The following is a 16,821-nucleotide window of genomic DNA, read 5'->3' as shown; positions in this document are numbered from 1 at the left end:
TCTCTTGCCCTCGGGGGTCTCGACTTGATATTATTCGTTGTATACCTAGTACCCTGTCTACTTTTTTACCTACACCTTGTGTGCCTCGCACTCGTCCAGCATGAGGGAGCGCCAGTGAACGTGAACTGACAAGACCGCCGACGGACGACTAATCGACTACCTACCTACCCACATACTGACTGGCCGTGTTGCCTTGATGTTCCGACTCTGAACCGCTGCTTGTACAGGGAGACAACAGGCTGGAAAGAAAAGAAAGGGCAAAAAAAAAAAAAAACCACCTACTTGGTCTCGCCAACCCGAGCACTGCCAACTGTGTGCGGCTGATCCCGCCTTCGCACCGCTTGTCGTATCTGATCAGCGTCGAACCCGCCCCAGCTTGCCGACCGCTTCCGGCAGCGAGCGGACAGATCCAATTCTCCAGAACATGTGCACACGCAACGTCATTGAGTATCGGTGCAAGCACCAGGTCTCCAGGGGCAACACGCGCTGCTACAACGACAACTGCCCGGGCCCGCGCATCGACATCACCACCGACGCCGAAGACTGCCCGCAGTGCGAGGGCTCCAAGAGGATACACTCTGCGCGGTGGTGCCCCATGGGCTGCTCGTGCAGGTGCGTCGTCATGTAACGAGGGCCGAGCATCTGCGCTGTTGGGGTTTGGGAGACAAGGTGTCGACAGCTTGCGCCCGAGGCTGCCGAAGCTGCGTCTGTGCGGCCGGGACAGGGCCGAGTCGGTGTGCAACACGACACGATGAGGGATCGCGAAGTTACGGTGCTGCTTGGTGCTGATGACGATGGGTGACGGCTCCGTTTATACCGGTGGACAATGATGGCCAGCAACTACCTACCATTGCGGCATGCACAGGAAGGGAGCAAGGGAGCAACGACAGCGTCAATGACGATGGAGACGAAGGCGAGAACCGAAGAGGGCAAGAGACGAGGACGACGAGGACGACGGTGGACAGCATCACACGCCCTCTGTATCACCACCAGCTATGATACCGGTCCAGTGTCTCCCATGGATTGCTCGACATTCTCAGACATTGCGGAGGAAAGCCGATTTGTATCACACACGCGCTATGCATGACGAGGTGAACGATTGATTGCTCGAGTTTGGCTGCACGAGAGGGAGAGCGATGGGGTTCTGGATACGGTTTCTCTATTTCCACAGCGTTTTCTCTTCTCCAGCTTATCGATTTTTGATGCGCTGAGGATGGTCTGTTTTGCAATTTCGATATCATGGCGGATATGTCATTCATACTTAATATAAAGCGATCGATACCGTGTCATCTGCGTCTCTTCCTGATCAAGGACACATACCTACCTACCTAGTATCTACTATCAAACTCGTAGTACTGTAGTTCATCCACGCATGCTCGTATTGATATGACAGCCATTGCGACTCCGAACATCTTTATGCTGTGACCCAACAGCATACATTGTTGATGGGCATGCAGGCACATAGATGCCAGTAACACAGTACATGCACCCACTCACAGACACTCACTCCACGGTCCCTTTCTGTATTACTCCCTCCTCTGTTTGCGCGGCCCATCATCAAGACCAACAAGCTTGGGCTCAACAAGGATGCACCAGAACGCAGGTTGCTGATCCTGCGAGACCCCGCCTGGGGAAAGCTTGCCGGCTAAAGCCAGTGCCTGCATGGCATGGCCTGACGAGGTTGAGCCCTTGCTGACCCCAGCCGTGGACGCGCTCAACGTCTGCCCGGCGCCTCGAGCTCGCTAAGGTTCCCGACCCGCAGACGCATTAGGACGACCCAACTGTCGCATAGCGCACCACAGGCGCTAGCCTCCACCAACTCCGCCCTCCGCAGGCCGCTGAGGCCACTGAGCCACACGTGGCAGCACGCCAGCCAGGCGCTAAAAGCCGCTCCTCGGCAGGGCCTACAGGGGAGCTCGGCCTGCGCCAATCCAGCCGCTCCCGCCGTCCTGCGATCTCCCCAGCGTAGCATCCGCAACTTCTCCAGCGCCGCCATCTCGCCGAGACATCGCCAATTCGCCGCCAGCCAGAGTCGCTCCCGTGAGCCCAGTCAAGCTGCTTCTGCTGTCTGTGATTCTGCTTTGCCATGGCCAAGAAGGCGCGTCAAAGAATCAGCTATGGTGAGCATCTCCCCGGCTGCGCTTCCGGCTCCTCGCACAGCACACATGCATGTTAATGGCCACCCCGCACGCGACCGCCCCGATCAGACGAACCACCAAGACGGCTCTCGTCCATTGTGTGTCTTGTGCTGGGAGACGGCCCTGCATGGCAGCGCTCTCGAGACGGCCTTGCCTCTGTGGCAGACTGCTGACTGCCGCTGTCTAGTTCTCGAAAATGCCAAATCCTCGGCAGGCGGCCATCGCCTCGGCGTCAATGGCCTGGCCGTCGATACGGACAATGCCATCCTGTAAGCCATCTGCATCTACCCATCTGCAACCCGCAGCTACACGGCACCTTGCTATACCTCAGCCGCAGTTCATACCTTTGCTGATATTCGCGCTCTCTCTCTCTCTTTCTCTCCCACAGATACTCCGGCGGTCGAGATGGCATGATTTGCGCCTGGGACCTGAACCTCGACCTGCGCCGCCGAAACGACGTTGCCGACGATGCATCCGCGGAGCCGCCCAAGTCGACCACGACGTTCCGAGCCCAGACACAGGCGCATATGCACTGGATCAACGACATCACTCTGGCGCAGCACAACACCGCCTTGGTATCGGCGTCCTCGGATCTGACCGTCAAGGTGTGGCGGCCACACTCCCAGGAAGACGGCGCGCGAGCTCAAAAGATCGGAGAGCACGACGACTACATCAAATGCGTCGCGACGCCGCCAAGTGACATGGGTGCCAGCTGGGTGGCCTCGGCAGGCCTCGATCGCAAGATCTGTCTCTGGGATCTCAACGGTGGGGGCAAGACGCTCGAGGTCAACGTCAACGGCGAGGAGGTCACCGAGAAGGGGTCCGTCTATGCTCTTGCCGTTGGCCGCAACATCATGGCCAGCGGCGGGCCGGAGAAGACGGTCAAGCTCTACGACCCTCGCACCGGTTCCAAAGTCTCCAACCTCGTCGGCCACGTGGACAACATTCGCGCCATCCTCATCGACGATGTCGGCGACACTATTCTGAGCGCCAGTGCCGACAAAACGATCAAGATGTGGAGCGTCAAAGGCGGTCGCTGCATGTACACATTCACAATGCACGACGAGAGCATCTGGTCTCTGTACTCGGATGATCCTCGTCTCGGCATCTTCTACAGCAGCGACAGGTCGGGTCTCGTCGCCAAGACCGACGTACGGGGCAGCTTCGAGGACATTGATGATGGGCTGAGCCTCGCCGTTGCCCAGGAGCATTTTGGCGTCTCCAAGGTCGTGGCTGCGGGCGGCTACATATGGACAGCCACGAACCGATCATCCATCAACCGGTGGGAAGACGTGGACACAGGAGCAGATCTGCCACTCCCTGAGATGTACCGCCGCCAGCGCGCAATGTCGGCCACGTCTACCCGGACACGGCAGTCGATAGCAACGGCTCAGCCACAGACGAACGGGTCGCCCACGAAGGAGATTCCTCCCGAATCGATCTTGAGAATATCCAACACAGCGACTTTCCCGTCTCGCACGCCTGTAGACTCAGAACCGAACCCCAACAATGACGGCTTGTCAAGAAAGGGCTCAGAAGTCGCCGTCGAGCAGCCCGAGCCGGAGATCAAACCCGTGCACAGCTTGCCAGTGGAGACGATAGAAGGTCAATTCGGCCTTTTGAAGCACAAGTTGCTCAACGATAGGAGAAGGGTCTTGACTTTGGATACAGCCGGTGACGTATTGCTATGGGATTTGATAAAGGTATGTCATCCATCATATCGTCCGCTTTCGAGACGTCCACCGCTCACAGCTGCATAGTGTAAACCTATTCAGAGTTTTGGAAAACAGCATCTCGAAGACGTCGAGAGGCAGGTCAACACACGAGAAGCAGTGGCGCCCTGGTGCTCGGTCGACTTGAGCTCTGGCAACCTCACCGTCGTGTTGGAGCCTTTCAATTGTTTCGATGCCGAAGTATACGCCGACGAGCTCGACTTGGACGAGCCCATTGAGTTTAGAGATGATCAGAGAGGTAGGCGGCGAGCCCTCTTTGGCAAACTTCATGTTCACGCAGACTAACCGGCTGCTCCAGTGAGCCTTGGCAAATGGATTCTACGGTACTTGTTTGCCAACCTGATTGACGAAGAGATCCGGCGCGACGAGTTGCATCGTCAGAAGCTCAACGAGGGCGTGAGGGAAAGACAAGCTGCTGCCGGCCGAGCTGAAGCGCCTTCATCGATTACTCTGCCTAGCCCTGGCCTCTCCATCGGCGATCAGATGTTGACGCCGCGCGCCAACCTGCCTCATCTCCAGGTGACTACCCCTGGCCTGGCCATAGGGCTGGCGTCGCCTGGTGCTGTAATGACGCTTCAGGGTGTGCCGGAGGAAGCTGTTGCTAGCCCCCTTGAACGGGAAGGATCTCGTCCGTCGGCTGAGAATGATTACTTCACCGCTGGTGTGGTATCAGCCGGCGGTGCGCCCAGCGCTCCCGCGGCAGAAACCTCGGAGCCAAAGACGTCTACAGACAACAGTAACGACAAGGGGAAAGACAAGGACAAGGCCGCCGACAGCAGCAAATCGCCATTTAGCAGAAAGTTCCGCATGTCCTTCAGCTCCAAGAGAATCGGGCGATCGGCATCTCAGGCGACTCAGGAGAAGCCCGTCGTTGTGGACGACAAGGCCGAAGAGTCCGAGTCATCTTCGAACCACGAAAAGGAGGTTGACGACAGCTTCTTTGGCGTTATCCAGAAGATTCGAAACGAATACGACAGGCAACTCGCCGAGTCGCCCAATAAGATTGTCGAGACTCGAGTGACGCCCAGCTTGCCGGCAGATACGCCGGTGTTGAAGCTGCCTCCCGGAACCAAGGTCATCATCCAGGAGGAAACGTCGGGTGGCAGTGCAAATCTCTACCAAGGGACTGTGGAGCACCTGGGACGAGATGCCGACATTATTGAGCAGAAGGCGCCAATGTGGCTCGGCGATGTGTTGCTGCAGAACATCATACCTATGAAGGATCCCGTCAAGATATCGTTCATCCTGCAGCCCATGGATAACCTGCCCCCCATTGCCACGGATGGGAACAGCCGACTGAATGCCAACCGGATGCTGCGGGTGAAGAAGATTCTGGCTTACATTTCCGAGAGGATCGAGCCGGAGCAAGAGGAGGATCCAAACGCGCTCAAACCAGAAGAGTATCTTGAGCTGTACTGCAATGACCAGGTAAGTCGAACTTTCACCGACGCGTGTAGCATGAGAAAAGAATTAGTGTCTAATGATGAATGTTGCTACAGCTGCTTCACCCAACAATGAACCTCGCTACACTCCGGACCCACGTCTGGAAAGGCGGAAACGATATTATGCTCTACTACAAAGCCAACGGCCGCAAGGAGATTCTGCCTTTACCCTCTGCTACCAACACGCAGCCAGCGGAACCGGGCGCGTCAGGGACGGCAGTCTCGGTGCAGCCCGCAGGAGAGGCGGTTGGAGTCGTCAACGGCGCCTAGCCGTGGAGGCACGCAATGATGGCTACGTCTTATTCTTTGTTTCCTTGCGTTGTTGGCTTCTGTGTTTTTGGCTCTGGTTTTCTGACAGCGTTGTGTTACCTCTTGAACAGAGTGTTTGTGTTTCTGACCTCTTCTCTTCTGAAATGGCCCATTATCATCCATGCTCGGAGGCGTGTTGCTAGTGCGGAGCCTTTATCACGGTCATATATTCCCCCTGCGTCGTTTCCATACAGCAGTTTCATCATGTATGAGGGGAATGCAGTATTAATACGCTGGTCTATTCTTACAAAGAGCCTCCGAATGTCCTCCTGTTATACAGCCAGGTGGATATACATGTATATACAATATATATATCCACGACGTCCCAGCGCCCATCTATATATTCCCATTTTGATCTCGTAAACCCTTTATGTTATGTATCCCCAATGTCTACTCTCAAAACACCGTGACGTCTCCCCCCCCCCTTCCATCATGAGGCTACCTGTATGCTGTTCATGGTATTGATCACCCACTGGTAACTCCCGAGAAATATCGCACCGCCGATGGATATCCACGTCACCCGCGGCGCGATGCCCGCAAAGAAAGGCCTGACGCCTTCTTCCCTCGCCATGCGCCGAAACACATCCGCCACCGAGACCCTTTCCTTGGACAACATGACCCTCGTCTTGAGCACGTCCAACGGCGTCGTCGCCGCCGCCGCCACGCCTCCCGCCAAACTCCCATACAGCGCGCTCTCTCCCGCGGAAACATCACCACCACCACCAGCACCGCCGCCGCCGCGCCTCCTCCGGCCCCAAGCCTTCATGGCCTCCCACAGCGGGAACTGGATGACGGTAAAGGGCACCTCGCGGAAGACGGTGATGCCCCAGCCGCGGTACAGCTCGCGCCAGACGGCAATCAGGCTCCGCTGGCCGCTCGATGCGGAGCCGGAGCGGAGGATGTGGGCGAGGGCGCGGGCGGAGGAGCCGCCGTGGTGGCCGGCCTGGGCGCGCTGCTTGACGACCTCTGTGGGCACGCGGACGGAGCAGGCGGCGATTTCGCCGAGCGAGGAGGCGAGCATGTGCGTCAGGATATCCGCCGGCACCCACGATGTTGTCGTCGTCGCCGCATTGCCATCGGAGGAGGAAGAATGACTGCTGCTGCTGCTGCGAAGGCGGCTGCTGAGGAAGCTCTTTGTCGTCTCGTAGGTGCAGAAGAAGAAGGCGGCGCCGGGCGCGGAGCCGACGAGGGCGGAGCCGATGCCGCGGTATATGCCTGAGAAGCCGCCCGAGGGGAAGAAGCCGGCCGAGGACTGGAGGCGCGTCTTTAGCGTGTCGAGGGGGAAGAGGGAGAGGTCGACGGTTGCGCCTGCGAGGGCGCCGGCGAGGAGGGCGGATTGGAAGGATGGCGAGGGGGGAGAGGCCATTTTAGATATGTGATATATATGAGAGGGAGTTGAGAGAAAAGGGGGGATATGGGCGTGGGAAGATTGAAAAGGAGGGGCTGCAAAGGCCCGACCTTGTGAGAGAGGGGAGGCTCTTTGGTTTGAGGTTGATTGAGAGAGCCGTGAGAGAGAGAGAGGAATGGTGGTTGGTGTGTGTGTGTGTGTAATATATTGGAAGTGACTCTTTTTTTGGGTCGAATTGGCGGGTTATCGATAACCGGTCGGAGATGCGAGCTCTTCCAAGGCGTTGCTGGGAAACTTGGCTACCCTGAAGAAAAAACAGCGGAACAGCTGTTTTGGGTTGGTTTGATATTGTTTGTTGCATTAATATTATAGCCATGTGTAAGTTAGCAATGCGACTAGATCAGAGATTTTGATTCAATTGGCCTTGTTCGATGAATGGAGCGTGGATGCGATAGGGTGGCGGGTTCTGTGTGCTTCACGGTAGCATCTAACATACAAGACTAGGTGAATATCACTGTTATGATTTAACCACCCATGGAGGAAAGATATAGAGCAAAGAGTTTGTGAGGAATCTTGCATTTCAGCATTCTATATAAATGCCATGACAGACTTGGTTCATTCCTGCAAACAGCAATCTTTTCCGTAGTCGTCTACATTAACAAGTTCCCACGACGACAGATTGCCCAAGCTTCCACAGGTTCGATGGATATTCACAATTACACCCGGACTTCCAATCAACCATTCCTCACATTACAACTCACAGCCCGTCCCTCATGCTGGTCCCCGCCTTGGTCGTCTCCTCCGCAGCCTTCTTAGTCCTCTCCTGCAGCTCCCTCAGCTGCTCGGGCGTGTGCTCGCGCGACGCCCGGTCCGCCCTGACGGCCTCTTCGCTGTCGGACGCGAGCTCGGGCTTCCAGTGGCCGGAGCCCTTCTTCTGCTTCTCGAGGGAGTCCTTTTTGTGGCGGTCGTAGTCGACGTCGGTTTCTGGCCGAAACACACACAAAAATGCATCAGCCATGTCCTTTCCTTTTATTTTTTTTTCTTGTTTTTCTTCTCCTAGGTCTTAAGAAGATTGAGGGGCGCAACTTACGGTTTGATGATTCCTTCAGGCCCAGTCTCTGGGTTGTTGAAAAGGCAAAGGTGCGGCTGGGGATGATGCTTGGCTGTGTGGTGACTGCTCGCACAGCTCTGGCGAGTCGAAGGCTTCGAATGGACATCATTTTGACTGCGAGTGAAAAATAGAACGTGTCTTGTGATAAGGAAGAACGTGTAGAGAGAGAGAGAGAGGAATCCGTCGAGTAATTGATCAATTGAGGTCGTCGTGAATTATCAAAGGGGAGATGATTGAAAGGAAGAAAGCTTCAATGCAAGATGGAGAGGTGACTATTTATTGGCACTCTACTTAAGGTGCTAAGTAAAGGTAAAAGCTGGAAAATGCAAAACGTCATGTCACTCTCCACCTCGCCGATACGCATCGCAACGTCACTGTTTCCGCACATCTCCAAGTCACTCCCGCGGTTGAGGCTACCTCTCCTCAGGCTTGAGCGAGAGAGAGAGAAAGAGCACGTCCGAGGTCCAAGGGCGGGCACTGTGACGTCACCATTGCAGCATGCTGGGGATTGGCCGGGGAAAAGGACGAGCCGAACTGATTACGTTAGTGAACACTTGGACGAGGAATTTGAATTACCTCGACATTAATTGGATCAAGGCACGAACAAAGAACATTGAATAAACGGCATACCTTAGTACTAAACGGCGATTAAACTCGATTAATCGTCGATATGCTTAATTTCTCGATCGGGAGATGCATCGCTCTTGGGATCAACCCCAGGAGGTCGGCTCTCCTCACTCATTCACCCCTCCAGTCTCGCCACATTACATACCTAACGACCCCAAATGCCTCGTTCACTTCACATAAGACAGCACCAAGCCAGCTTTAGTTGTTTAAACATTCGTATATTCTCGTCCTGTCGGCCTCTCAAGCCGCGGTATCTAAACCACACATGCGCCGTAATCAAACCCGGACACACTCTTTAATTTCCCATGAAATTGCAACACCCGGGGCCGCGTTCAAGATACCTGAAAATTCAAGGGCCCGACAAACCCCGAACCCGCGCAAAACCAGATTCGTTTGATCGTATCGCTTCCCTCCCAACCGCACTCCCAAAGATGCTTCGCAAGAGAGGAGAAAGAAAGAGTAAACAAGTATAATGAAACATGGGAATGAGCAAGCACAAAGTTGTCTTCTCTTCATCCCAGACGAGAATATCCAGTAACACATAGGGCTCATTGTGTAGTCAGAGCAGCGAAGAGAAGAACCAGACAGGACGAAATCCACGCGCTGCCTCCTTCCAAGGAGGAGAGCAAATAGGCTTGTAAATAAAAAAGAGAAGATGGAAAAGAGCAAAACAGAAACAGAAGAGCAAGCCGCTTCCCACGATTCGATCGCACACTGCGGCGCCGCATCAAACTCCCCAAGAAATCGACTCAGCCCAACTCCCCATGGTTCCCGGTGATATAAAGAAAAAGTGGTAAAAAAACAAAGAAACCGTTTCCAGTATGATGCGCAAACAAGAACCGCTCATCTTTCCAGAACCCCGCCAGCCCAAGGTATTTCCCATATGTGACTAGACAAGAACAGCCGTGCCCCCGACACTTTCGTAAGATATCGCTTCTATATCTTTCCTCTTTTTTTTGTTGTCTTGATGACTTCGTAAACCCGTACAACCGCAACAAAGGGAGGAGGCATTTTATGTTGGTTTTTCAAAAGCAGGAACAGCATTCCGCTTCCAAGATGATGAGACGCCGGATGATCGTAAAAAAGAAAAAAGAAAAAGAACCAAATCCCACAACTCCGCTGTCGGTTACCGATGCAACACAATTAAAGATAACTGCAAGAGAATCCGCCGTGAGACAAGGAAGAGGAAGAAAACAAGAGACATAACGCCGTATGTGCCCAGCAGCCCTTGGTCCGCAAGGCGAGGTCGCAAGGGAAACGACAATGCAAAAAAGCAAGAAAAATGGTATCGATCTTTCTCAAGTCGCGCCGGTAATATCCTCGTAAGAAAATCCTGTCGAAACAAATCGGTGTATGGCGATTAAAGTGCTTATACATAGGAGTAGGAATGAGGTAGAAGTTGTATGAGTGTGGTGATGGAGAGGATCAGGTTGGTCGGTTGGTGAGAGAGCCGACAGCACATGGTCGAAATCAAGAGCCGTATCCGACCATCCCGAATGTGTAGATAAGAAAGGGAGTCAACATCCTCGAGGAACCCAGCCCGCAAGAGAAGAGAGCGATGCCACTTTTGGTTTTTTGTCGTCGATTTCGCTCGCGCCCGCCAAGAAAGAGAAAGGAAAGCCGAGTGCGGACATGCGACGCAGTTTCGATGCTTTCTTCTTCTTCCGACTTATGCACAGCACCCGACAGCAAGTGCTCCGGATCGTCCCCACGGCATCATGCTGTGGTAAGCCAACCCGGTAAAGGGGAGGCATAAGACGACCCGAGAAGCAGATTTACCACCGGCGGATGGGCTGCTGCTGCAGTCGGCCAGGCGACATTGACGGAGGAGGGCTGGGCATGGACGCACCCGTGGCGGGGTTGACAATGGGGATGGCATTGCGGCCGCGAGTAGCGGTGGGCTGGGCCAGGCGGAAGGCCACGTTCAGAGGCTGGACAGCGGGGGGAGGGATAAAGGGGGGCGACGACGAGTTGAGGGAGAAGGCGGGAGCGACGGTCTGAGGCTGCTGGGTGGGAGAGGCCTCGGGAGAGTTGCTGGCCAGCGACGAGCGCTCAGAGGCAGAGATGGAGACCAACTGTTGCAGCGGCGAGTCAGACCGGTACAGGCTGCGAGAAGGGGATGAATCCACCGGACTCGGAGGACTACTCACGTCGCTTTCGGTCAGCAGGCCGGGGCAGAACTCAAGGTCGTCCTCGAGGTCAAACGACCGGCCGGCCTCGAACCGGGTGCGGAACGCCGACAGGGCCGCCGTGTCGGTGAGCTCCCTCATGCTGCGCACGCCGCGGAACTGGCGCTGCGGCTGCGAGACGTTTTGGCGAGGGGTTCTGCGGTTGCGGCTGCTGGTGTGGTGGTGCGAGACGGGGGCAGCGTGCGCTGCAGGCGCATTGAATCCGTAGTATGAAGACATGGTGGCAAGTCTGTGGTGATGTAGCTAGTAATGATCCAGCGCAGGGGATGTTTGTTGGAGCTGAAAGCCGAGGCTGTAATTGCAGTGTGTGGTTTGTGTGGGTGCGTGTGTGCGTGTGCGTGTGTGTGCGTCGGAAGGCGGTCGCGGAGAAGCCGTCGTGGTAGGGCAGTAGTAGTAGATTAGGAAAGGAAGAGACGGCAAAAGTAAACAAAGAAGTCGAGTTTGCCGCTGGTTGTCGAGGTGAGTCGGTTGTATATAGGAGTCTAAAAGAGCTGGAGAATTGCAGAGGTTTATCTCGGTGGTGCGGGTTTTCGATTTTTTTTACGTTTTGTGGTGTCGAAGGTCAAGTTTGGTAGTGAGGACGGGTTCGGGTTGGGGGGCGGGTGGTACAAAGAACTGAAGGGGACAGGAAGGCGGAAGGGTGGGAGGCAAGAGAACGGGAGCAGGGCAGAAGAGCGGCCTTTTTGTTTGGTTGAGGGGCGCTGAGGAGGACCCGACAAAGACCTGAGGAGACGCGAGCGGCGGCTTGGGCACAGCCTGTCGAATAAGATTCCGGCGAGCCAGGATAGGCCGTCTTCGCCACCGGCTAGCGATTGGGCTGGCGTGCAGCAGCGCTACTGGCCACTGGCTCTGATCCCGGTCGGGCCCAGGGTCGCTGGTTTTGGGGGGGTGCGGGTGCAGTGGGCTGGGCAGACAGTAAGCGGCACTGTGGTGGGTGCATGTGGGCTCTGGGCTCTGGGCTCTGGGCCTCTGGACTGGGGCGCCTGTCGTGCAGGAGGCACGCACTGGGTGCTGTCGGGGTCGCATTTGGGGGAGCTGGGGCCTGGTATGGGGGGGAGAGCGAGACATTACGAGCCAGGTGCAAAGTATTACATAGATACGCAGTAGATGGTACCTATTAGTACAATGACGACCAATATTGAAGCCGGGACCTTTCAGGTGTCGAGTTGCAGTCCTGGCGATGCAGTCATGCGATGCGGTGGCAGCAGCTTGCGCACTGTGGCATTGTGATGGCGCCAGCGCACGATAGGTATGGCGAGAGGGTCCTGGCGAGTGTCGTGTTCATACTGTATACGTGGACGTGGACGCCTGTACACTTTGGTGAGGGCTGCTGCTCCTGGCTCCTGGCGGTGGGACTTGGACTGTGTCAGGTCAGCGGCAGTCACAGTGAGAGCACACGGCGTTCCGCGCCCACTGCCCCCCTCCGGCGTCCCGGATAGCGCACAGTGCTGAGCTGGTTCAAGTGGCACTCTTGTCCTTGTCCGCTTGCAATGAGTGAGAGAGAGAGAGACACCTCATACTGTATGCGCATGTACTGCAGACCCAGGTCTCACCCATGGCAATAACCCCCAGATTCTCGCCCGCATGCATCTGCGCGAATGCAGCAACTCGCTGCTCGTCTTAACATACAAACCACCTTAGAAAACACCACATAGTAATGATACATGCGCACCTCTAGGATCTGACTGACCGGCTGCCTGAGACACGGCGGCGTGATGCAGCTTTCAGACCAAACACCAACAGCCTGAGCCCAAACCGCGCGCATCCAAGACCTACAGTAGCACGGAGCACTGGGAGACTTAGACGCTCACACAGTGCCCGCGTTCGCCGAACCCCGGTACAGTGCGTCGCCAGGGCGCCATAATAACTCTCAACACACAACTGGAACAGGATCTGCCCCTGCGTGACCGGTATCGTACGTTCAATGGACTGAAGCTGCGCTTTCTCTCATGCCGACGAAGTCATCATAACTTGTTATCAGCGCCCCATCGTCTCTACATACTGGAGACTTCAATCCACCACAACGTGTGCTGGCCGGTACCAGCAGGTTGCGTGGCCTGCTGCGTGGCAAACAAAGTCGCTCGGACGCAGGTAATCGAGCCACGCTCTGCACTGTGCTCTTTCCTGGATCGCACAGCCAAACATTGCACCGTGCGGATATTACACACTGTGCTGCTGAGAGGAATAGGCTCCATCCACTTGCTTCGCCAGGATCTTTCCACCCTCATCCATCCGAACTTGACCCCCCATCAAACATCAACCCATCGACCAGTCCAACATCTGCACTGTATGTCTGCCGCTGTCCTTCGCGCGAACAGACAGTGCAGAGACCAGCAGAAACTTGTTGGTGTTGGGACCCAGGATCTGCCCGCCTGGCCCCGACTAAGACCCCTCGTGGTTATTGGCGATTGGGTCCATTCCAGCTCGCCAACAAACAGCGCGATCACTTGACTGCCTCGCTCTCGCGCCTAGTGCGCCGACGGTACATACGATACGTGAGACCTGCTAATAGCTCTTCCGATCTCTGTGGCCTCTGCTGACCTACCAGGTGCCAATCCTGCAAGCGATGCCGCCGCGCATTCGGCACCCGAGTCCGCGTGCGTGCGGGACGCTCTTCGCACGGAGGAACCTGGCGAAGGACGGCACGGATGGCCAGGCGTGAAGATGACGGGTACAGTAAGTTGGGATCGCTGGACAGTAAGATTGAACATGTTGCTTTGGGCTCTTCTGCTGCCAAAACATAGTGCCTCGACTAATAACACCGGGCAGCTTGTCAGTGTGCGCGCTTGGAGCCGTCGCTTCATCGAGATCCAGGGAATTTCGCAATTGCCAGGCCGGAAATTGGGGCAATCCCGGCCGCCTCGTCCCTGAGGAGTAATTCCTGGACTGGCAGGCCTGGAGGATTGCGGTTGGGCATACTCGTCCTCTCGGTATTGGTTCCCGCGCCGTGCCATCATATGAAGCAACATGGAGCAATCTCAAAGACAGGCTTCATTCATTACCCTCTGGCGACGCCATCAACGGGCTGCCTACGAGTACCCTGAAGTTGCCGTTCCATGGCAATGTATCATGCCTCCGTGCTGAGGGTGGTGAGGTAAGTTATTACCTCGGGTTCCGATCTCTGACCCTGCTGGCCCGCATCTGCATGGACGGCTGCTACCGACATGCTGGCTCCAGTTGTCAGTCAGCTTCTAACACCTTACTCCATGTTTATTTTTGTCTTTCTTTCTGCCGCGTGTGTGTTTTGATGGCTTACCTGTTACATGTTTATTTTTTTTCAGTCTGAAGACATTGCATGCGCGTGCCGAGACATTTGCTGAATGGACAGAGCCGCTACAGTACTACCACTCGATAATCACCACGGTCCTCTTGCAGGGTTGAGAGTATTGTGTGTGTCGCATTTCTGACCTGGCACAGCACACTGGAAATTGCACGCCCCAATATCCGCATTCGCTAGGGACAGGCTGAGGGACGCATTCCGTTTCTCGCCTTGTCATCCGCCCTCATTCTTCGTACCTGCACCAGCGACCTTCAGGGCTAGTGAAACTCACGCAGCCCCTGGCAGGGAGAAGAGGAGCCGTCGACACCCCTGGTTCCTCACCAATGACCCGCCGATGCACGATGATGGTGCAGCTTCACAGCTTGTTTCTCTTTTGTGTGCAGTTCTGTGTCTGCCTTGAGCCTTGACGGGTCACAATCAACTGTGTCCCTTTTCGCGAAGTGGCCCCTTTCACACGGTGATACAGCACAGGAACCGATTCTCGAGTACTGCATATACAATGAACTACTTCTTTTCCTCTCCCGATCCCGATATGGAAGAAACGAGACACCCTTGCAAGCGGCCCGGCCGGCTCCAAACTCTGTTGAAGCAGCTTGCAGGTCATTTTCACGCCCATATTGTGTGAATGTGGGTGCTATCAATCCACTCACACTTTGCACACCAAAACCTCTCACCACGATCCTAACTCTTGGGGCAAAGGGGTGGCGGCTTCTAGTAAGCCGGCTTGCTGCACAGACATCCACTTCCGTGGAAGTATGCACATGAGTGCACTGTGCCCTAGTTGGGGTGGGTGTCTTCAGGTGGAATGACGATGCTCAAAAGGATGCAGACGCAAGCGCCACAAGCTGCCAGGTTTTCTGCTCCATCAAATGACAGGTCGAATGAACGCCACCGTCGGCAGCCAGCCGGGTTGCTGCCAGAATGTGGCGGCAAAGCGACCAAATGCAATCTGGTGGATGGAAATCCTTTCCCGGTATTACTGCAGATCCCGCCTCTGGGTTGCTGCCGCAAATGGACTGCGGCCGTTCAGGACATTGCAGTGCCCGTTCATTGTTTCGACAGGCTGCCCAGATATCGACAACAGCCTCTAAGCAGTTGAATGAAGAAAACACATCTTGCATGATGTTCTATTGCCAGAGACAACCTGAGGATGCCTAACCCGCCTGACCACGGCTGGCCCAAGGTTGCAACAAAGCGCAGTATTACATTGCATACGGGTTTCACGGCTGCACTGGATTGAGCCCGGCCGAAGCTGTTATTACACTGCGGCATCGATCTGCAGAGAGCTGCTTCGCCTCCCCCATGCGTAGCTGATTCGAACTCACCAATGCAACGAGGCTTGGTTCTGGCCAATCTAATCTATCCCGCGAGGGCACCAAACAAGCGGCCGAAGCCGTGGAGGTAGCATTCGCAGCGCCCGTCAGCTATTCTTGAAGTCGGCAGTCAAGTCGTGCCATGTGTTTTGGCCATGGCGCGAAGGGGATGCCGTCATCACCACCACTGCTACCCTGTCTGCCCATCGCTCTGCGGTGGTGGTCTGCTTCAGTGAGACTCGCAGTAGTAGCGCCATAGCCGCTGGTCATGATGCCCGTCTCCTTTTGTATGCATGCAGGACAAGCACGAGCTGAGCTATTGCCCGGCCGTACGAGTGTGCATTGTGCTCCTGCACCCTCCCTACGGTTGAGCCGGTAGCGATGCACCGTGCTGCAGATGCAAGCTTCCACTTGATCAATCGCGACGCCTTCTAACTATCAAACACTGCCATGGCGAGGGCGCTAAAGGAGGCATCGTCTAGCCACAAGCGCCGCCCTTCGCGCACGACAACCACTCAGCCGTGCCTCAGGTAAACGCCGGGTCGGCTCCGACGAGGAGATGGATGGATGAGTGGCCCGGCTCCTGGTTGGAGAGCCTGCCTTGTACGAGACGAGAGTACGGGGTAGTTCATGCTTTTCGCTGGGGTTGCTTGCTCGCGCTCGCGCTCTGGAGTGTGCAGACATGAGGGCAGGCCGGGGACCATATCCGGCAATGCTCCGAGACATGCCGTTTATTTCTGTGTGTGTGTGTGTGTGTGTGTGTGTGTCTGCAGACAAGCAGGGAGATGAGATGAGGGGGGAGTTGGCCAGGATCAAGACGAGTCGAGCAGCGAGCCATGAGTGGCAGACCATCCATCCTCAGGACCGTCTGGAGTGTCCCAGGGTCGCCCGTTGTTTCCGGCTCGGTTGGCTGCTCCATCTTTCGCCTCGTGGCTGTTGCTTGCGCCCGGCATCTCAGCATTGTTGGCATCTGCACCCCGTGCTCGACGTTCGGATTCTTCCCTCGGGCTACGGCTCATTCAAACTCACGTTGCGCGGCTTCGGCTGTGCCTGTGCCTGTGGGTATGTATGTGCTCCTACTAGTACATACGTACCTAGTTCCTGGCACGATCGATCGTCAGCTTATTGGCTCCTCTCTGGATGCCCATTCTCTATTCCTTCCATTTGGCCTTCTGCAAGGATTCCACCCTGGATCCGGTGAGTGTCCAACTCTCCGCAGAGGGTCTACGGGGACGACCTATCTGCCTCGTACGGAGTTCCTGAGTGTATGCCACACGAACTGGGTGCGAGTATGGCCTCCCCTGTATTCCAGTACAGTCCTTGGTCCGTCG

The 16,821-nt window shown here is 55.7% G+C and overlaps 4 protein-coding genes across 4 annotated transcripts; 1 reads left to right on the top strand and 3 right to left on the bottom strand.

Moving 5' to 3' along the window:
• Positions 1–2,086: 2,086 nt before the first annotated feature.
• Positions 2,087–5,583, top strand: TRIREDRAFT_66966 (uncharacterized protein; the record flags this gene model as incomplete). Its single annotated transcript, XM_006968030.1, has 6 exons — positions 2,087–2,120; positions 2,326–2,407; positions 2,527–3,841; positions 3,899–4,109; positions 4,170–5,299; positions 5,371–5,583. The coding sequence occupies 6 exons, from the start codon at positions 2,087–2,089 to the stop codon at positions 5,581–5,583; spliced, it is 2,985 nt and encodes a 994-aa protein (XP_006968092.1).
• A 469-nt stretch (positions 5,584–6,052) lies between these two features.
• TRIREDRAFT_66958 (uncharacterized protein) lies at positions 6,053–6,988 on the bottom strand (the record flags this gene model as incomplete). The annotated part of the gene is made up of 1 exon (XM_006967965.1): positions 6,053–6,988. The coding sequence occupies one exon, from the start codon at positions 6,986–6,988 to the stop codon at positions 6,053–6,055; it is 936 nt and encodes a 311-aa protein (XP_006968027.1).
• Positions 6,989–7,781: 793 nt separating this feature from the next.
• On the bottom strand, positions 7,782–7,940 carry TRIREDRAFT_34274 (uncharacterized protein; the record flags this gene model as incomplete). The annotated part of the gene is made up of 1 exon (XM_006967902.1): positions 7,782–7,940. A coding segment is annotated over one exon (159 nt), but the record flags the coding sequence as incomplete, so codon positions are not given.
• Positions 7,941–10,483: 2,543 nt separating this feature from the next.
• Positions 10,484–11,071, bottom strand: TRIREDRAFT_33312 (uncharacterized protein; the record flags this gene model as incomplete). Its single annotated transcript, XM_006967901.2, has 2 exons — positions 10,484–10,783; positions 10,859–11,071. Coding segments are annotated over 2 exons (513 nt in total), but the record flags the coding sequence as incomplete, so codon positions are not given.
• Between the last annotated feature and the right edge of the window lie 5,750 nt (positions 11,072–16,821).

Source organism: Trichoderma reesei, assembly GCF_000167675.1.
Source record: "Trichoderma reesei QM6a unplaced genomic scaffold TRIREscaffold_20, whole genome shotgun sequence".
Lineage (NCBI taxonomy): Eukaryota > Fungi > Ascomycota > Sordariomycetes > Hypocreales > Hypocreaceae > Trichoderma > Trichoderma reesei.
Note: the sequence above shows the minus strand (reverse complement) of the source record. Positions and strands in the feature narration are given on the sequence as shown.